At 38.5% G+C, this 23,139-nt stretch overlaps 1 protein-coding gene across 1 annotated transcript in view; it reads right to left on the reverse strand.

Moving 5' to 3' along the window:
• Positions 1–23,139, reverse strand: part of CACHD1 (cache domain containing 1) — a 234,983-nt gene that overhangs the window by 121,857 nt on the left and 89,987 nt on the right. The window contains exon 2 of the mRNA XM_019957321.2: positions 17,456–17,518. Coding sequence (XP_019812880.2) covers positions 17,456–17,518 — 63 coding nt within the window. The remainder of the gene's footprint in view (positions 1–17,455; positions 17,519–23,139) is intronic.

Here is a 23,139-nt window from a genome sequence, read left to right on the forward strand (position 1 = left end):
GAAACTTGTAGAGCTTTTTATGAGGATTATGAATTTGTGTAGCAAATACCACTTATTATACTGAGATACTTTTTCAAGGTACTGAGGGTACATCAAAGACTGTCCTCACAGAGCTTACATTCTATTAAAAAAGATAACACAATTTTAAAAAGTCATAGATGAGTCCTAGGGGATAAGTTGTAAGGAGATAAATAAAGCAAGAAAGAGGTAAGAAGTAAAGGTGGGTATACTTAATAACATTTATAAATGGGTGGTCAAGGAGGATCTCAATGAGCGGTAACACTGAGCCAAAACAGCAACGATGTTAGGGAACGGGCCACGTGGCTCGATGACAAAAGATTTAAGGACAGTGTTGTTGTTCAGTTGCTCAGCTGAGTCTGACTCTTTGCGACTCCATGGACTGCAGCATGCCAGGCTTCCCTGTACTTCACCATCTCCTGAGGCTTGTTCAAACTCAAGTCCATTGAGTCAGTGATACCATCCAACCAACTCATCCTCTGACATCCCCTTGACTCATGATATATATTCAATAAATGATAATGATTACCATAGCCAAGATAATATAAACAAAGAAAAAAAACGGGATTAAAAATTTTGTCTCTGCTACTTTACTAGTTCTCTGAGGTCTTAAACCATTTACAATGACCTCTAAGATGCTTACTCCTTGGAAGGAAAGATATGACAAAGCTGCTGCTGCTGCTGCTGCTGCTGCTGCTAAGTTGCTTCAATCATGTCCGACTCTGTGCGACCCCATAGACGGCAGCCCACCAGGCTCCCCCATCCCTGGGATTCTCCAGGCAAGAACACTGGAGTGGGTTGCCATTTCCTTCTCCAGTGCATAAAAGTGAGAAGTGAAAGTGAAGTCACTCAGTTGTGGCCGACTCTTTGCGACCCCATGGACTGCAGCCCACCAGGCTCCTCCATCCATGGGATTTTCCAGGCAAGAGTACTGGAGTGGGGTGCTATTGCTAGAGAGCATATTAAAAAGCAGAGACATTACTTTACTGACAAAGATCCATATAGTCAAAGCTATGGTTTTTCAAGTAGTCATGTATGGATGTTGGAGAACAAAATGGCGGCCCACTCCAGTATTCTTGCCCAGAGTATCCTGTGGATGGAGGAGCCTGGTGGGCTGCTATCCATAGGGTCGCACAGAGTCGGACATGACTGAAGTGACTTAGTGTGCATGCATGCACTGGAGAAGGAAATGGCAACCCACTCAGTATTCTTACCTGGAGAATCCCAGGGACAGAGGAGCCTGGTAGGCTGCCGACTATGGGGTCGCACAAGAGTCGGACGCAACTTAGCAGCAGCAGCAGCATGTATGGATGTGAGAGTCAGACTATAACGAAAGCTGAGCACCAAAGAATTGATGCTTTTGAACTGTGGTGTTGGAGAATACTCTTGAGAGAAGCTTGGACTGCAAGGAGATCCAACGAGTCAATCCTAAAGGAAATCAGTCCTGAATATTCATTGGAAAGACTGATGCTGAAGCTGAAGCTCCCATACTTTGGCCACCTGATGTGAAGAACTGACTCATTGGAAAAGACCCTGATGCTGGGAAAGATTGAAGGCAGGAGGAGAAGGGAATGACAGAGGATGAGATGGTTGGATGGCATCACTGACTTGATGGACATGAGTTTGAGCAAGCTCGAGGAGTTGGCGATGGACAGGGAAGCCTGGTGTGCTGCAGTCCATGGGGTTGCAAAGAGTTGGACATGACTGAGCAATTGAACTGACTATGAGATACAGTTTTCTCATGGAAAATGGGATAACAATACCTGCACTTAGTACAATGTCATTGCTGCTGCTGCTGCTCAGTCGCTTCAGTTGTGTCCGACTCTGTGCAACCCCATAGATGGCAGCCCACCAGGCTCCCCCGTCCCTGGGACTCTCCAGGCAAGAATACTGGAGTTGCCATTTCCTTCTCCAATGCATGAAAGTGAAAAGTGAAAGTGAATTCACTCAGTTGTGTCCGACTCTTAGCGACCCCATGGACTGCAGCCTACCAGGCTTCTCCATCCATGGATTTTCCAGGCAAGAATACTGGAGCGGGGTGCCATTGCCTTCTCCGACAATGTCATTAAGAGGACAAAAATAAGAAAATATGCAGGGAAATATTAAGGAAATAAAGAACCACATAAACTGTCAACCACTGAATCCCCTCCCATACTATCTCTCGAAAATAACAGATGACCATGCCATCTTATTAACGCATTCAATGATTTCATAGGTAGTCCAGGAAGAGGATTTTTAATATAAAAGATAACTTCTCTTTTGGAGAGTCAGCCCAAGAACAGTAAGAACTGAAGGAGATCGAGATTGATTTCCAATGAAGGAAACCTAACCACTAACCAGCTTAAACTTGCTGGGGCTCTGGTTTCAGAGAATAGCCATCTATTTGCTCTGGTCCTTGGCTGACTCACTATAAATTCCCCATCTGGGTGGCTTCAATACACCTTAACCTTTCTTTTGCCCTCCTTCAGATTTAGTGCCTTTGGTTCACTCATTCAACAAACATTGAATAAATATTATACTTACAATAAACACAGAGCCAAGAATAGATTTGGGTGAGGGGGTGAACTAAACCAGGAGTCAGCTTAAACAAATCCCCTGTGGAAAGATGAGGGGAAAGGTAGGGGGCAAAGAAAGAAAGAATCCATTCCATTTCCAGAATTCCTCTAGTCTGAACAAGTCTGAACCTTGGACATATTTCAGTAGGTAATTACAAACAAAATGAGAGCCTTCAGGGTACCACTACACTACATTACACTTGGCAAGGCAACCCCAAAACAACTGCAGTACAAGAGTAACTCCAGTCATTTTGTCCCCCAGCAAATATTTACTAAATGCCTACCTAGTACTAGGCACAGAGAGCCAGAATTCAAAAGACAAGACTCCCAAGTGCTCAGCTCTTCCACACTCCCTTTTCTTGTCTACCCACTGGCCCTTTTCTGCCTGTGGTCCAGTGTACAGTTCAACACCATAATCAAACTTTTCTAGAGTGGCCAGTTTCTGGGAATAGGAATACAGAACGAATACAAATGCAAAGCCAATGTACATCCCATATCCAGTTTCACATTTCTCATCTAGTGTGACTTTTATTTACAGCTTCCACTGGTCCCTTCCACAGTCTTTCTGTGATCATCCCCTCTTAGAAATTCTCCTTCTAAAGTTTATAGATCTTTTTTTCTGGACCTTACCTAAAAGGATTAAAAAGTAGACCAAGAACAGCAGTCTTCTCACTGGTGTACTCCTAAATTCATACTCGACCATCCTTTTATATTCTGAAAGCAGAACTCAAAAATACTGAAAGCCTACTCTGAGTGAACCATACAACTTTTAAACAATCTTGCAAGACTATTATCCCTATTTTATAGATAAATGAAAAAGTTAAATATAATGCCAAAAATCAAACAAAATAGTAAGTAACGGAGCCCTGCCTGGAGCTCAAGTCTTTCAAATCAAAAGATGAAACTCTTGTTCTCTCTTCCAAACGATAAGAGAACTGTCAAAAAAAGGAGAAAAGTTATCTATCCTTTCTGGTCATGTACCCATAATCTCCAAGGTCCTTTCCAGCTTTAAAATTCTAAACATCATGTTAGTTAGGACTGATTATTTACACTTTGGCACATAAACCAACTCATTATAATGGATTCTCTATTCACAATCTCTTTGAAGAGGTCTTTTATGCTTTTAGGCCACATACAAATCATTCTGCTACTAAGTATATTTCTTTTCATATGAAAAAAGGATATAATTTTGTGCAAAATCTATTTCTTGCTTTTCAGATGGATCCTAATCTATTGCTTTGAACTGATCTGAATTGTTCATTGCTGGGGCCTTGAGTTCATACTCAGATGAAAGAATAACTTAGAGTATTATTAGCACCTGCTAAGTATTGATTTCTTATAAAATCAATATGCTTCTCCTTTCGTATGTCCACTGATGTATTTGGTGGAATGAAACCTTAAACTTCAAATCATTCAGGCAGAATCAGTGTCAAATAACAATTCATAAAAATAATCAATATTAATAAAAACTAGATTTGTACTATAATGTGTTTTAAATGCTCAAGTGTTTGAAATATATTTGGGGGCAGAAAAATTCTTAGATTCTACATTATACATGTATGAGGTAAGCTACATATAAACACTTGAGCTGAAATTTGAGCTGTTATCAAAGAGACAAATCAGCAGTTTTTATCCAAGTTAATTACCAGATAAAACAAACAAATTCAACACTCCTCATTGGAATACAATAGAATCCAGATTTTTTTTTCACAATCTCTAGAGCAGAACCCAATTTTTTGATATATAAAGGAGAAGCAAAGTTTGACCAATTCTCAAGAAAAGAAGACACAGAGATTAACTTCAGACATTTGAAGATGAATGAGCAGGCAGGATTCTACAATGGCTTCCCTGGTAGCTCAGCTGGTAAAGAATTCACCTGCAATGCATGTGACTCCGGTTCGATTCCTGGGTTGGAAGGATCCCCTGGAGAAAGGATAGGCTACCCATTCCAGTAGTCTTTGGCTTTCCTTGTGGCTTAGCTGGTAAAGAAACCGCCTGCAATGCGGGAGACCTGGGTTCAATCCCTAGAAGATCCCCTGGAGAGGGCATGGCAACCCACTCCAGTATTTTTGCCTGGAGAATCCCCATGGACAGAGGAGCCTGACGGACTACAGTACATGGAGTCACAAAGAGTCTGACATAACTCAGTGACTAAGCACAGCATTATAACTATGCTCAAGAATTCAAAGGAAAATTGTTCTTGCAATGAGTGAAAAGAGAAAAGCCACAGTAGAGGAAAACAACTTCTATTAAAAAGAAGCAAATGGAAATCTTAGAGCTGAAAAATATACCTGAAAATTTTTTGGAGCTTAAATACGGCTGAGTAGAAGGACCTGCATCTCCTCCAGGAAGAATTCAAAATCACAATTAGCTGTTGAACAACCTTCCACAGGAGGATACTGGAATTCACCAAAAAACAATACCCCATGTCCAAACACAAAGGAAAGAAAGTGAAAGTGAAGTTGCTCAGTCGTGTCCGACGCTTTGCAACCCCATGGACTATATATACAGTCCATGGAATTCTCCACGCCAGAATACTGGAGTGGGTAGCCTTCCCCTTCTCCAGGGGCTTTTCCCAACCCAGGGATCAAACCCAGGTCTCCTGCATTGCAGGTGGATTTTTTCCATCCAAGCCACAAGGGAAGCCCAAGAACACTGGAGTGGATAGCCTATCCCTTCTCCAGCAGATCTTCCAGACCTAGGAATCAAACTGGGGTCTCCTGCATTGCAGGTGGATTCTTTACCAACTGAATTATCAGGGAAGCACAAAGCAGAAGTTGCCAAGTAGGCAACCAACAAACTGGAGAACAATAATACCAAAGAAGTTCTCACACTGTTGTGAAGGTTCTGAGCCCCAGCTACCCAGCCTGGGGATCCAGCACAGGGGCTGGGAATCCCCAGAGATTCTGACTTTGAAGGCCAGCATGATTTGGTTACAGGACTTCCACAGGACTGGGATAAACAGAAACTCCACTCTTGGAGGGCACAAACAAAATCGTGCTCACACTAAGACCCAGGGGAAAGGAGCAGTGACCCCATAGAGACGGAACCAAACCTAGCTGCTAGTGTTGGAGGGCCTTTTGTGGAGGCGTGGGTTGGGGTATTTCCTGGGAGGAGCCCCTTGGTGTAAGCCTTCTTGGAAGTTGCTATTAGCCCTACCATAGCGCCTATAGGCTCTACCATAGAGATGGTTGGATAACATCACCAACTTGATAGACTGGAGTTTGAGCAAGGTATAGCAGTTGTAATGGACAGGGAAGCCTGGTGTGTTGTAGTCCGTTGGGTTGCAAAGAGTTGGACACAACTGAGCGACTGAACTGAACAGAGAGCCTGTAGACTCCAGATTGGGTTGCTGCTGCTAAGTCGCTTCAGTCGTGTCCGACTCTGTGTAACCCCATAGACAGCAGCCCACCAGGCTCCCCCATCCCTGGGATTCTCCAGGCAAGAACACTGGAGTGCACTGCCATTTCCTTCTCCAATGCATGAAAGTGAAAAGTGAAATTGAAGTCACTCAGTCATGTCCAACTCTTAGCAACCCCATGGACTGCAGCCTACTAGGCTCCTCCATCCATGGGATTTTTTCAGGTAAGAGTACTGGAGTGGGGTGCCATTGCCTTCTGCAAGGCAATGATTGGGTTCCCTCAGGCAAAATAATTAACAGGGAGGGAGCACAGCCCAACCAATCAGCAGACAGTGAAGAGTTTTACTGAGTGTGTGGCCCTGCCCACCAGAGCAAGACCCAGTTTTTCCCACCACCAGTCCCTCCCATCAGGAAGCCTATACAAGCCTCTTAGGCCTCATCCACCAGAGGGCAGACAGAAGAAGCAAGAAGAGCCACAATCCTGCTGCCAAGCTAGAATGAAAGCTATATCACAGAAAGTTAATCAAAATGAAAAGGCAAGAGGGTTATGACCCAGATGAAGGGACAAGATAAAACCCTAGAAAACCACCTGAATGAAGTGGAAATAGGCAACCTTCCAGGAAAAGAATTCAGAATAAAGATAGTGAAGATGATCCAAGACCTCAGAAAAAGAATGGAGAAGATGCAAGAAGTGCTTACCAAAGACCTAGAAGAATTAAAGAACAGACAAACAGAAGAACAATACACTAGAAGGAATCAGTGGCAGAATATGTGAAGCAGAAGAACAGATAAGTGACCTGGAAGATCGAATAGTGGAAATCAGTGCTACAAGACAGAATACAGAAAAGAGAATGGAAAAAAAAAAAAAAAGAAGACAGCCTAAGAGACCTCTGGGACAGCATTAAGCACACCACCATGCACTTTATAGGAGTCCCAGAAGCAGAAGAGAGATAGAAAGCACCTGAGAAAATACTTGAAGAGATAATAGCTGAAAAGTTCCCTCACATAGTAAAGGAAATAGTCAATCAAGTCCAGGAAGTACAGAATCCCAGGCAGAATAAAATCAAGGAAAACACACTGAGACACATAGTAATCAAACTGACAAAAATTGGACACAAACAAAATATTGAAAGTAACAAGGGAAAAAGGAAAAAACACAAGGGAATTCCCATAAGGTTATCAGCTGATTTTTCAACAGAAACTCTGCAAGCCAGAAGGGAATGGCACAAACATATTTAAAGTGATTAAAAGGAATAAGCTACAACTAAGAATCCTCTACCCATAAAGACTCTCATTCAGATTTGACAGAGAAATCAAAAACTTTACAGATAAGCAAAAGTTAAGAGAATTCAGTAGCACCAAATCAGCTTTACAACAAATGCAAAAGGAACCTCTCCCGGCAGGAAACACAAGACAAGGAAAAGACCTACAAAAAATAGACCCAAAACAATTAAGAAAATGGTAATAAGATCATACATATTGATAATTACCTTAAATGTCAATGGATTAAATACACCAACCAAAAGACACAGACTGCTTGAGGGGGATGAGAACATGCACATTTATGTGTTTTTACTTACTACGTCACTCTACTTAACCTCCCCACCAAATTGTATGCAATTATTTATTGTTAGGTTAATCATGTTTCCATTATGACTTGCAATTTAATCATCTTTTATTTTTTATTTTTTCTGGCTGCTGACTGTGAAAACTGATACACATCTTTCACTATTGTGACTATGTATTATTTGTTTAATACCATTTTATCATTGGTCAGAAAATAACAGAATTCTGTATCACTGAAATTACCATTTAATAGAAAAACCTGTAATCACTTTTTAAAATCCAAATGCACACACACACACACAACTTGGAGTTTTTTGAAAAAATACAAATGCCCAGATATTATTTCTTTTTCCTCCAAAGCTCAGGATGTGATTCTAATGAGCAGCCATGTTTCAAAAGAACAGGGTTATATGATGATCTTTTTACTTTTATCTAGTTGCTTTACTTTATCTATTTCATATTCAGTGCTCCCATTTCATTTATTTTATGCTTTCCAATCTCCACATCTCTTTTTTTTGTTGTTGCTCTTTCTCAAGCCTTCGTCAAGTGTAGTAGAAAATCTTTGTATGTGTGTGTGTATATATATATATATATATATAGTATGTAAATTTTGCCTAGCTAATAAATTTATGACATTTTGATTCTATTTGTTTGGCTAAGTATGAATAGAAAAATAGATTTGTAATGTATATTCACTTAAAACTTTGACACAGTTTGTTTTATTCTGGCATATAGTATTACTGCTGACAATCTAGAAAGCTTATTGTCTTACTAATTAAAAAAATTTTTTTTGAATAGGCTTGAAACTTCTAATCCAATCCTGAGAATATAAAGAAATACTATGTTGTAAGAAACAAAACAAATGAAGCAAACAAACCAGGAAAGTAACAATGTGATACAGTATTATTAACTAAAGTACAAATTTTATTCAAATTTCACAAATATTTATGTTAGTGTCCATTATTTGTTTTCATACCTTACTCAGGATTTCACATTGTATTTAGTTGCACTGAGTAGCATCAGCTGTATGCAACAAATTTTGATAAATTCTCTTCATTTTTATTCTGTTAACAAATATTTTCCCATTTTCCTTATTATGGCTTCTTAGATACACCCACAGTTTAAAAATGGACACTTAATTTCCAAAAATGTGAGGTTTTTAAAGTATCTTTGCTATTAATTTCTCATTTTGATATTAACTTCTCATTTAATTGCTTTCTTCTCTGTAACCACCCTCAGTGTTTTTTCAGTCTTCTAACTTCACTGAAGCTTTCAATAGCTAAGTCAAAGATCTCTCTTGGTAAATGTCACAATGCACTTGAAAATATGTAGGTTATTTTAAAATATCTTTTGACATTGACCTCTAACATAATTCCACAGTGAGAAGAGAATAGATTCTGTATAATCTCAAAATCTTTAGACCATGAAATTTTTGTACCTTGTTTTATGTCCTTGGATATGTTCCAGTGTCTCTTGGCTTACAGTCTATGAGAACTTGAATAAAATTTATATCCTACTATTGTATAAATCTTAATTATGTTGAATTGGTTCATAGTGCTTTTCAGGTGTACTATATCCTTCTACTTTTCTATTCATTTTATTAATTTTTGAGAATTTGATATTGAAACTCCAACTAAAAATCTTAATTAGTCTAATAAGAAAAATTATAATACATAGTGGAACTAAACGTAACTTTGCTTGGTATTTTCCAAGTCTCCTGTAAATGTGTTATCATGCTTTCATAATTTAAAAAAGAAAAAATACCAACAAAATTTAAATACATTTGAAAAATTTTAAATATATTTGGAGAGGTCAACAGTAGAATGGAGATAATATGAATGAATTCAAAAATCAATTAAAAATTATCTAGTCTGATGGTCAGAGAGGGAAAAATTAAAATAACAATAGAAGGAGGTATCATCTCAGGAACTTACAGTGAAATATTAAAAGATTTGATGTATGTATAATTGGAGACCCAGAAGGAGAGCATATAATGGAGAAACTCTTTGAAGATATAATGGTCAAAAGAGTCCCCAAGTTTGATGAAAGATATAAATTTACAGATTCAGACTGCTCAACAAACACCAAGCAGAATAAATACAAAGATGGCTATGTCTAGGCAGCCATAGTCAAATTACTGAAAACTAAAGATTAGAGAAAAGTCTTAAAAGTAGCCATGGGGTGGGAAATGGGGCGATGACAATGCATACAGAGTAATAACTTGCACTGAGTCCTCATCAGAAACTATGGAGTCCAGTACACATGGGACATTACCAAAGTGCAAAAAGATTAAAAAAAAAAAAGTCAATCTGGAATTCAGCTCGCCAAAACTGACACAAAATGAGAGAAAATCTGAAGAAGGGAAAAAAAAAGTCCAACCCTAGAAAACCCCTAAACCTAGAGCTAGTAAGGAATCTGGATGACCAAAAACTAACTTCAGGTCCAGATGGTGCTCTGATGAATTCTACCTAACATCAAAGGAAGGATTAACACCAAACCTACACTCTTTGAAAAGTAACAGAGGTGGAATTTCCAAACTAGTTTTATAAATCCAGGACCCTAAAAATCAAAAAGTGATAAGTGATAAAAGAAAAACTAAAAGAAAATCAGGAGTTTGGGGAGCAGTGTGGGCTGCAGTATAAATACGGTGCTCAGCTCTTTTGGAAGGAGACTCTTGAGAAAGGACTTGAAGGAAGCGAGGGCCAGTGGGGATTACATGTTGGAACAGAACCAGTGCAAAGGCCCTAAGTCAGGAATGTGCCAAGAAACAGCAAGAAGGCAAGTGGAGTATCCTGCAGGGCCAAGTAAGGAAAGTTTATGAGAGAAGAAGGAAGGGATTAACTGTTCATTATTAATACAGTGAAGACCCTGGATTTAGCAAAGTGGGGGTAACCAGTGACCTCCAAGATAGTGGTGTTTTGGGATTGGTGGGACCAGAAAAGGTTGTAGAGAGAAAGGGAGAGCTGGATCTACGGAATAGAGACATCTCTTGTGTTGGGGCTGTGCCTCAAAGGGGAAGAAAGAAAGGGGACAGTAGTTGGAGAGGGAGGTGGAATCAAAAGAAGGGGTTTTTGCATGTGTGTTTAGAGAGAACAGCATGCTTGTATGTTAATGCATATGATCCTGGGGTTCCCTGGTGGTTTAGTGGTAAATCATCTGCCTGCAATGCAAAAGACGTGGGTTCCATCCCTGGGTCAGGAAGATCCCCTGGAGCAGGCCACGGCAACTCATTCCAGTGTTCTTGCCAGGAAAATCCCACAGACAGAGGAGCCTGGTGGGCTATGGTCCATGAGGTCACTAAGAGTCGGGCATGACTGAAGTGATTGAGCACACATGTATGTGATCCTGAAGAACTAATACCATAGAAGAGACAGGCAGACTGTTCCCTTGGTACAAAGTCAGGTACATCTCCTCTTTAAGTATGCAGTTCTCCTGACAATTTGCTCATTTTAAAAGAATCCCAAGGTCTTCTAAAATCAGCTGCTGCCAAAAATCAATAGTTTATGAAATACTGTAATAATTATGAAAATGTTTGCCATATCATTAAAAACAAATTGTTAACATAAATAATTACTCGAGCACTTGAGAAAAAGTTAGAGCAAACTCTTCAAACATATCCAAAGTAGTTTTTTTAAGTGATTCAATCAAGTGGCCCAAGAAGCTTTTCCTCCTTTTGTTTTTTTCTTCACTGCTTTGTGTCTTATGGAGCACATTTTGCTATCTTACAGAGCACTTGATGGAAAATTTATTTTTCTTGATACAGGTTCAGTTTGATATAATGCCCTTAAGGTGTTCACACAACTTCATTTTTTAAAATATTCAAAAATGAAGTCAATGGGAGGTGACCCACATGAGAACGTGTGCCTGGGATTTTTATTTTCCTGAGGCTGTTGCTATAGCTTTTTGGCAGCAAAATGAACTACATAATGAACTAATTAAAATTTTAAAACACATTGTTAGGCAATTTAGAACCACACTCAAAAGGTTAATTTAAAAGAAATAATGAGAAAAAGCAAAGAAAAGTCTATATACTAAAGAGAGTTTTGTGGTAAGAGTCAAGAATCACAAAATGGTTTTTATTAGTTTTAATTATTTTGCTCCCCTAACCAGAAAGATATTAACAGGTCGGCTTTACTGCCAAATTACATAGTATGCACAAGTCAGATCCAACTCTCAATAAGATTTGATAGTAAAGAGAGAGAGCAAGAACCCACGGGGCTCCAGTTTTCATTACCCCAAAGGAGAAACGATGGATAGAAAATGCAAGTCAGTATTCCAGATACTATGAAACATATGAAAGCAGGCATAGCAAAGTGGTTCCTTTCCAACTAAAGATTGTGAGCTATAATTAAGAGGACATAGGTCAATAATCTACTTCAAATAACTAATCTGTTTTTGGCTCACTAAACCAATCCTAGAAACAGCTGAACTGTTATAATTGTTAAGAGCTGTTACAATTGTTAAGAGGCTGAAACTGAAAGCGTTAAGTTGCTCAGTGGTGTCTGACTCTCTGTGACCCCATGGACTATAGCCCACCAGGCTCCTCTGTCCATGGGCTTCTCCAGACAAGAATATTGGAGTGGGTAGCCATTCCTTTCTCCAGGGGACCTTTCCAACTCAGGGATTGAACTTGGGTCTCCTGCAGTGCTGGAGATGGCAGATTCTTTACCATTTGAGCCACCAGGTTAGTGTCTTAAAGAAAAGTGGAAACTACCTTCGGACCACGAAGTCCCTGAACAAAGACTCAGTGGCCCTAAGAGGGTAAGGAGAGCAGAAATCTGGGAACTAAGCCAGAGCCAGAACCTGCTTTTATCCTGAGAATTATACATAGTCTGGAGACCTGGAACTTCCAGTTTGATGATCACTTGGGGCATCGGACACATAAGAGACAAAACCTCAGGGCTTGGCCAAGTGGAGAATTATGATAGGAGACAGTGCATAAAACTATAACCCAAAGAGCTCTATGCTCTCAGTACAACAAGGGAATACAGAGGGATGGCTAGAAAATTACTGATAGAAAGATTCTACAGACATCTGGAAATTTTAGAACATACTTTTAAAATAACTAAATAGATCAAAGAAGAAGTGATAAAATAGGAATACACCTAAATAAAAATAATATATATTATATGTGGCCACAATATACAATTATCAAATATACAATACTTTTTTGGAGATCATTGTAGGAGGACACAGAAAAGAAATTATCTACATAGAAAACTTAGAGGAATCTACAGATAAATCATTAAAACTCATATGATAGCTTAAAAAAATTAGACATAAAATATATGCATGGAACTGAACAGCAACAGTTAAGAGACACTGTGCTTACCAAATCATATTAGTAAGATATTCTCTCCAAACTGCTCTATAGATTTATGGTAATACCAATACTGTTTCTAAAATTCACATGTAAGAGCAAATGATCTAAAATTCTAAGAAACATGACGTTAGCCATCTAGATATGTGGTACTGGCACAATTATAGATAAATACACCAAAGGAAACCAAATCAAACTCACACATACATGGACATTTGACTAATGACTGAAAACAAATAGAAAAAAAAAAAAGGGACAATTACTCAACAGAAAGTATAAGACCACTTGGCAATACACATGGGGCAGTGGGAAAAAAATTGAATACCTGCTTCACATTCAACATCAAAAGCAATTCCAGGTGGCTGAAAGTCTTAAAGGAGAAAGACAAATATTTTAGAAGACAAGATAGGAGAACGTCTTTATGTCTTTGGGGTAGAATTTAACAATACCCCAATAACTGGAGACCAAAAAGAAAAGAAAAATTGACTTTAAAAATGACTATTAACATTAAAACTTCAATTCTTAATTGTAAGAATTGAATATCATAATCCCATGTAAGATAGCATAAAGAAAGTGAAAAGAAAAGCCACACATTAGGAGAACATTTATATTTATGAAACATAAATCTTCAAGGAAATCTAATATGGTAATCACTGGCCACATGTGACTATTTAACTTAAATTTAAAATTTAATTACTCAGTAGCTTTTGTTACATTTCAAGTGCTCAGCAGCCACACATGCTAGTGGCTGCTTAACTAGTACCAGTATGAAGCATCTCCACCACCACAGAAGTCTCTTTTGGATAGACCTGATCTAGAACAGTGTGAATGTTTAAACTTCTAAAATAAACAGACAACTCAATTTTAAAAATGGACAAAGGACATTAGCAGGTATTCGACACAATAATAAACACACAAAAAATGAACCATAAATGTGGTAAACAGTCATTTTAACCTCATTAGTAATCAGAGTAAAACAAATTAAACTCATTAGATAAAATCTCAACATTCCAAACTGGCAAAAGATTAAAACTCAATAATACCAAGTATTGAAGATTGTATAGAGCAGTACATGTCCAGTACAGTCTGTAGACAGGTAACCCATGGTAACCACTGTGAGAGCAGTTTTGCATTATCCAATCACATTGAATACTCTGGTACCCAGCAGTTCTACTTTAGAGAAGGAATTCTCCACCTGAGCCAGTCTCTCCCCCGACCCAGGCTACTTGGAAAAGCATTTAATTGGCAGAAGTCAGAGATAATAATGTTCCTGCAACTCAAAGAATTATTCCACTTAAATTTTGCACCAGGAGATTCGACTAACAACAATAAAAATCAACATTAGACACAACCCAAACATCATCAAAAGAAAAACAGATACATAAACTGCATTTAATGGAATGCTTATAATCTAAACTAAATGTTCCTTAGTTACATATATCAATAGAGGTGATTTTAAGGAATATAATGCTCAGTAAAGTAACAAGATACGTGAACATAATATACTTGAGATGTATATAAAGAACAAAAACAATCAAATAATGAATTTAGGGACATATATATATATATATTTCAAACACACACAAGCAAAGGTATGACCAACAAAAACTCAGGACAGAATTATCCTTGGGCAAGAAAGGGAGATGTCACCTAGGAGATGTTACATGGGCACTTTCTAAAGTACCAGTAATGCTTATTTCTTTAGATGGGTTGTAGGTTGAGATGTTCATTTTAATCCAGTATTTCTGTATTCTACTCATACATGTTTTATATACTCTACATGTCTGATATATTTCACAATTTTTAAAAAGTCAGCTCAATTACTTAACAACTAGGCTCCTTGACCTTCCTGAACTTGGTTAGTTCTAGCTAAACTCCCAGTACCTTACAGAGTTATTCTATAGTTTCAAGGAGATAATATGTATGAAAGTGTGAGTCACTGTGATGGAGGACAGAATAGGAAACACAGAGGTAAGCATTTCCCTAAAGATTTCATCCTGGCTACTGTCCAGGATCACAGGGCCCTGAGTTCCTAGGCAGTTATTAATCAAGTCAAGTAGATGTCAGGAGTTCTCTGTTCTCTCAATTTAGAATGAGGATAACTCTAGTCTAATTCAAGCCACAAGAGAATCATAATATTGAAGGCAGAGCAGATACTCACTGAAAGTGTCTGGAAACCTTGTCATGGAAGAAAAAATTATTCAGGACCTGGGTATTTTCAGTTTTAGGCTAAATGGTAATGACATGATAATTATCTCCAAATACTGGATGTGAAAGTGGCATAAGATCTATTTTGTCCAGGTTCTTCCAGAGAGACTGGAGGAGTTACAGAAAAGTTAAAAAGCACATTCCTGGTCAATATTTAAGAAAGAAGTTTTGACAATAAAAGGGAGGAGACAGAAATGACGAGGTGATGACTCTCCTTCATCTGTCTTCAACTAAAGATAGTTTAGCAAAGTCTTCTGTTTTGTAGATGTCCCTGGTGGCTCAGGTAGTAAAGAATCCGCCTGCAATGCAGGAGACTCAGGTTCGATCCCTGGGTTGGGAAGATCCCCTGGAGAAGGCAATGGCGACCCACTCCAGTATTCTTGCCTGGAGAATTCCATGGCTATGGTCCATGGGATCACCAAGAGCCAGACACAACTGAGCAACTAACACTTTCTGTTTTGTAAGAAAATACAGATTTTAACATAAACTCTGTTAAAATAAAAATATAGATGGTATAACTTAGTGTCAAACATTTTGAAAACCAGTTCTCTTACTTAGTATTCATGAGACTGTGGCTAACTTATTCTATCTTTTGGAGTTTTGTCTACCTCATCTAAAATAATGATAGCATCATTCCTTCAGGGTTATAGGGAAAAACCAATGTGATAATATATGGAAATCACCATACTTCCATAAGTGCACTAAATAAGCTGCTAATAATTTTTTGAAAATTATTATAGATTTCCAAACTTGTTCACAGCTAGATTTTAAAAAGCAAAGACATCACTCCAAGAAAATGAAACAACTTTCATGTTTAAAAACAGCTAAAGAGGGACTTCATTGGTGGTACAGTGGTTCAGACTCCACACTTCCAATTCTGGGGGCACAGGTTCCATCCTTGGTCCAGGAATTAAGATCCCAAGTGCCCTGTGGCATTCCCCTCGGCCAAGAAAATACATCTAAAAGAAGAACCCATATCTGTAAGGAAAGGCAACAAAACTGATATCCCTGGATCAGTTTCTTTAAAACATTATCAAATGGCTTTTAGTCTCCCAATAAGTCTCCTTAAACATGCTTTGTGTAGAAACCGTCCCCTATAACAACCCTTTTCATGAAAAACCCTTTCAAAAGCACTTTCCGGTTTGCCAGAATAAAAATAAGACAGAATTATGAAGGTAAGATTTGATACAACAAACCACATTCCCTACAATTTCAGGTCATTAGTTTTTAAAAGTATCTAAATCTAAGAAAAGGGGTACATGTTTAATATCTCATGTTGTCTAAATTTAACCTGCAGAAACCAATAAACGTCTTAAATGTCTATAAACAGGAGATGCTGAACTTCAAGATGAAACCACAGTAATTTATTATAAATAAATAAGTATCCTATAAATAACTTAACGTTAATGACACTTGAAAACTTAGTCCTTCTGCATAGCACTTTTGAAGTTCCGATCGAGTCAACATGAGTAAGATACAGGCAGCAACTCAGGGAGTTTAAATTATTTTGTATTTTCCTATAGTTATTTTTTTATTCTATGGAAACACTCTGTTACACTCTGGTTTTCAGCTTGGTCCTGTGTTTTACTTAAGTTTCTAATCTAGCTTCAAATTACTAGTTGGCAGTCATATGGTGTAATGAGGTTGGTGGATTAGCTGAAATTAAAACCCAGAATCCTCTTTACCACCCTTTTTTTTCAAGCACAGATCAATTATTTATGACCAAGTTCACCAACACTATGTTTTAGTTTAGGAAGCAGTCCATTTGAAGCCAGCTATAAATAAAGTGAATAGAATATGGCCTTAGAACTTTTTGACGCCACGGAGCATTGAGAAGATGGGAGAAAAGTAGCAATGGAAGAAAGCAAGAGGGGAGAAAAATAAAAGAACAAAAGAATCCAACATTCACTGAGCTGCTTCTACATCAGGCCATCCACCTAACGTATTTCACTTATTCTCAGTCAACTGGACATTATTTCATTTAATTCTCACAACCCCATCAAGCAGATATATCTCCACCTATTTCAAGATTAAGAAACTGTAGCTCAAAAGGCTAAATCTCTTCCTGAGAGTCATGAAATAAGTAGAAAAACCAGAATTTGACCTGGGGTTTGTCTGATTCCACAGCCTGAGTACTTTTCCTAGAGCAGATGAAATCATTTCTAATATTTTAAAATCTGAGTTTTGGAATTTCCAAAAAAATAACAAGGGACTAAATAGTATTTTCAATGTATAGCAGAAAACCATCCTATAACCATTATTCCAATTGCTTATAAGAACCTAAGTGAGAGGGTGTCATCATTTGCCTAAGATGTGTATGAAATCATATATAAAGAGCAACAGACAACCTCACATGGAGATTGGAAAGAGTCATGAAGCCAAAAGCAATCCAAAGACAGAGAATGCAAGTGTGCCATCACCTCTTACCTGCTGCACTTCACTTTCTCCATTCGAAATTTTCTCAGTGTAAACAAAGGAGTTGAATATCCGCTGCAAGGAACAGAAAATGAACACACATTAGATTTTCTAAATAAGGCAAACCATTTTCTATATGAATGTGTGTGTGTGAATAATCTGTTTACAGCACAAAGAGAATCAAGCAGAAAAAATTTAATTAAAATAGTTACTTTACACAGAGAAATCCAAATATCAGCCAGAGTCAATCACACTGATGGAAGCAATACCCAGGCACTTCTGTAGTGAAATAAACCAGATGTTACGCTATATTTTTCATTTTCAAAAATACATTTAATTATAGATTTCCGGAGCCCATGCCATTTTATCCGACTGGTATAATCTGACAAAGCTGTGTTTCTCATTTAAGCCCTGCAACTCCCTGAATGCAGTAATTGTTTACAGACACTACAATCTAATGTAATAAAGCTCTTTAAAAAGGATTTTTTCCATATTCTCTCATGTCCCTGTCCAGCTGGTACCTACCCAATATTATCTACCACCTTCATTACCCAAGCACCCCTTTGAAAAAGTAGTATAACAGGGCTTGCCAAATACATGTGGCCTTAAGAGAGGATCCAATCCTTACATGCCAGGAAATATGACAACCACGCCAAGACATCAGTCCAAGCTGTGGCACACAAGCACACACATTCTTCCCCTGGTCTCTGCCTCGCTGATACCCACTCCTGCAGCCACTGCTGGCATTTACATCTTGCAGACTTACACGACTCTACCGAACCCCACGTTTACTGACCAATCACAAGTGACTGAACTATAACCAACTGAAAAAGGAAAAAAAAAATAGAGAACCCAAGAGATGTATCCGTTAGGGGCTGGGGGGAATAAAAAAGGACAGCAGCCTCATCATTTACCCTAAAACTTTAAAGATACCTCTGGAACTCTCCAGATGAGCAAGCAGTCAGATCTGGAGATGTCAGCCAGAATTTCCCTTTTGCCTTTGTATCCCACTGCCGAGGGTTTGTCAGCGTCTGGGACAGCTTCCCAGACGGCCTCACACACCTGCGTGGTTGTGGTGAGGAAGACAAGCGCCAAGGTCATCAAGTGCTGTGCAAATGAAGGAAGATCAAGGTGCTGGGGCTTGGGGAGGAGTGGAATAGGGGGTTGCTGCTGGGGGAAGGGAAGCAGTTTGGAAGGCCTGAGACGGAATGGGATGGAATTACAGTCTGGAAAATTCTAATTATGAATATCATAATTTTCAGTGAGCCATTCATTCATTCATATTTATTGTCTTTTTTCCCTAAAAACGACTCTGCTGATAGGAAAGCAGGTTACGTCTATTTAGGACTCATAAAACACCTCTGTGACAAGCACCATTCAGTTCAGTTCAGTTGCTCAGTTGTGTCCAACTCTTTGCTCCTTATTTAACTGAGGAAATGGACACATTTTAAAGCGTGCCTAATGCAATGTACATTGTACCTTATGTGCATATCTTATGTAATAATTCCTGCAGCCCCAAAGACAAAAAAACTAAAACGCTGGGAAATTACATAACCTTCCCAAAGTCACTCTTCATGGCTGGAATTTGAACCCAGCTCCACCCCCCCCAAAAATGGTGCTACTCACCCTACTGTCTCATGAGCAGTTGTTACATAGTATCTTAACACATAGGAAAGGAACTCCTATTAGGAGCTAACACCCAAACATAATGCGGATCAACAATCCCTTATGCACAGTTCCAAAATTCAAAAGTCCCTGAAAATCAAAAGGTGCGCGTAACACATTTGCTAACAAAATATGACATGATCTGAACTTATTGGCAGTAAATCCTAACTTGTATTTATAGTCTTTATGAAACCACTTAGTGTGGGGATTTATTCTTTATGATGCAGATGTATTAATGCATCTGATTATAGGGTTCTGCTTTAGATCTCACTCAGGGTGTTTGACATCATGGTACATCAGGATCCTGAATTCTAAAACAGATCTGGTTTCGGAGAAGGGATTATGAATCTAAAGACCTCCAGCCCCAGTTTTCTGGAGAATGCCTTAGTTAGCTAGACAACAACGCTTTTAGAGACTGGGTCAATGTCATTGTCACCTAACTCTCAGACCATATACAGTTTTTGTGTAATTTGATTTTTACAACCTGCTTGGTACCAAGAGTGCACTTTTATTAAAGTGAATAACATAACATGAATTAACACAATTCATGTAGTGTCTCTAGATCTGAAAGAGTGTGGTCAATTTCTTATTTCATTTCTGGCAGTGAAATTTCAGGGGATACATTATCTGTCCTGTCCTGGAAGATGTTCCTACAAGAGGAACTGCTGGAGCAACCCGTGTCCTGGGAAGCAAATCAGATCCACTTTGCTCAAGCCAACATCCACCAATGGCCATACCTAGTAAGGAACCCAGATCCTTCCCTCTTCTTTGTTGTTAAAAGAAAAGCGAGTTCCTCAGTAGTAATAAGGAATATAAGCCTGGAAGTGTTTGCCAGGCTGTGTTCAGTCCCTGTTTTACACATTCATTATCCTAATAATTATTAATAATGACAGCCAATACTTTACATAGAGCTTTATATGGCTTGTAAGCATTTCTATATTCTTGACACCTAATAAATATGGTGGGTAAAAGAAAATTTTCAGAGAAAGAAGTTATAGACATGAGCAGCAGTGCCCCTGCAAACTACTTACTTTACACAACCCTCTCACCATCCCAAGAAGTGAAAGGAAAGGTGGCCTGCTAGAATACTAGCTTGGAGATGTCACCAAGCAAACACTTTTTTGCCCCTCTCCTTTCCCCACGGGGGTGTGGGGTGTTAGTGAAAAGTCAGAAGAAACGAGACAGTAAACACAATGTGTGGTGCAAGGTTAAAAGTAGTAAGCACAGGATTTCAAGATATAGAGTGAATTTCCATTATGCTCTAGATTAATGGACAGTAATAATCTTTCCTAAAATGCAAGGCCTGCAAAGTCCAGCTCTCAAAGGCTTATTAGGCTTAGTACTTTCATAGTTTACAATTTCACATAAATGATCTCATTTCATCTCCACAATAACCCTATGTGGTGGGCAGCGATCTGAAACCAATTTTACAAATTAAAAACTAAAGCTCAAAACTTCAATGTATTACAGGTTAAAAAAAAAAATTTCAAGTACTGAAGTCTAAACCTAGGTTAAATTAAAAACATGCATTTTTTCTAGCACAGCTAATAAATTTATTCACATTATCTTTTTCTTAAGGATAATCTGCATGCAGGAAAAAATGAGGATTTGTTTTTTTTCCTATCCATTTCATTTTAAGCAAGATATAATGTGCTGGTGTAACATTTTATATATATGTAACACTTTATATATGTGTAACATTTTATATATAAAACCAGTGTCAGGAGTAATTAAATATGGGTTCAATCCCTGGGTTGGGAAGATCCCCTGGAGAAGGAAATGGCAAACTCTTCCAGTACTCTTGCCTGGAAAATCCCATGGACAGAAGATCCTTGCAGGCTATAGTTCAGAAAAAGTCAGACACAAGTGAGCACATACACACAGGAGTCCCAAAGACTTTATCTTTTATTACTTTCTGTCGCTACCTAAAATTGTGAAAGGAATAGAATATAGAGTTTTGTGTGGATTTTATTTCTAATTTGAGAGCTAGGAATTCCAAACAGTATACCTAGCTGACATTTGGTGACTGCAAGAATTTCTTGGTTGTTAGAGAATTTGAAAAGTGAAAGTGGAAAAAAGTTTTCTTAAAGCATGACATGAAGAAGCAATCCCAAAAGGTCAGACTGTTCATCCTCTCTGAGGATTTACTCTCAGTAACAGAGGTAGGGTACACATGGGTGGAGTGGGCATTCCACATTCTATTTCCAAGTTGTCACTTTCCCTTATTCCAGTTCCCTGGAGGACCAAGGGAATTCCAGACATTTGAACTCTTAATTCGAACACAAGCTGGAGGGGGTTTGAAGTCAATCTTCTCAATGCACAAATCCCTGGAAGTAAAAGGCTTGTTCTTGCCCACTATTCTTTCTCATTCTTGCCAAATACTAGAAATAAAAATACACTTTGTTGTATAATGAACAGATCATTAAAATGGGTGAGGAGTCTTTTTTTTTTAAACAAGTTATTTTAAGGATAATAGTTCACCAACCCCTTTTTGTCAGTCATATTTATTTCCATAATTAAAAGAACAACAAGAAGATGCAGCTCAGGGCAACTGAATACCCTGATCTAAAGATAAAACTGACCTTTCTCTCATTAAAACACATAGCCTGGAAAACTGACAATATCTTCTAAATTATTTGCACATCCTATGTCCTAGCAGTTCCTATCCTGGTATATACCTAGCAGAAATGTGTACATGTTTATCAAAAGAAAAACTTAAGAATGTTCATAACAGCACTACTCATAAGAGCCCCAACCTGGAAATTATACGAATGCCAATCAGCAACAGAATAGACAAATTGTGTGAATTCACAGGGTGGAGTATTTGGGTGAGATGAAATGAACGCACAATTGCAACATGCATCAACATGATGACTCTCACAAGTAACACTGAGCGAAAGAAGCTAGACACCAGGACACAAAGAATGAAATCCCGTTTCTATCAAGTTCAAAACCAGGCAAAGCCAATCTAGCTGATTAGAAGCCAGGATAGTGGTTGCCTTCAACTGATTAGGATGTGAAGGCTGCTTCTGGGATGCTGAAGTGTTCTGTCTTTTGATCGAGATGCTGGTTACAAGGATGTGTGTGCTTTTGTGAGGGCTCATCCAGCTATATATGTGTGACTGTACACTGTGTTGTGTATATGCTATACTGCAATAAGTCTACTTTATATGCACACTCTAGGCAGTCTCTTTAAAATGCACCCTAGACAAACTTTTTTTTGTATATTTAAAAAAATTATTTCTACATTTCTAAAAAGCACAATAATCTATTACCTGGGCTATACTCAAAAAAGAATCTACATCTCACTCTGCAATCCAGATGAAACTGGACGGTACCAATACTGAGGAGTTACTTAGCAATGCAAAGATAAGGTCTCCTGAGCCTTCCCTGAGGCTACATATTAATTACTCTCTCACACCCTAGGTATACAACATGACTTAGTTGTTCAGCTTCTCATTCAATGGTACTGTACTAACTTGAATTTTCAGCAAGAAAATAAAAAAGGTGTCTTTATTAGAATCTCATCCAACTTGGATGATCTAAACTTATATAATGCAAGTTAATCACATTGCCTCTGTATATATTGTTCTTTTATTTCCTAAGAACTGCATTCCTCCTCCTCCCCCCAAGAGGAAATTAAAGAGCACTTGAATACAGTTTCCCCAGACCTCTCTTGCAAGGGAAGAAAAAAACAAAGACATCCTGGTGTGGGCGGGGGAGGCCGGGGAGGGGGCAGTGGGTGTGGGTGTGTATGGGCAGGGGGGTGGGGTGGTGGTGGCTACTTTCCCACTTTAGTCCTTGCCTGTCCCCAAGTCCTCACTCCATTGACCCATCCTCCCTACCCACTATCTTTCCCTCCCAAATCTCTCCATTTAATTGAGTCTGCTTAACAGAGGGTAAGAGAATTCTACTTAACTGGAATAGCAACAATTACAAGAGAGTTCAATAAGATGGTCAGTCCAGACAGTTGGCCCCACCTTCACTCTGCCAACAGCTCTGCCAAATTTTAACTAGATGTTTAAATGAAT

Source organism: Bos indicus, chromosome 3 (assembly GCF_029378745.1).
Source record: "Bos indicus isolate NIAB-ARS_2022 breed Sahiwal x Tharparkar chromosome 3, NIAB-ARS_B.indTharparkar_mat_pri_1.0, whole genome shotgun sequence".
In the NCBI taxonomy this organism is placed as follows: Eukaryota; Metazoa; Chordata; class Mammalia; order Artiodactyla; family Bovidae; genus Bos; species Bos indicus.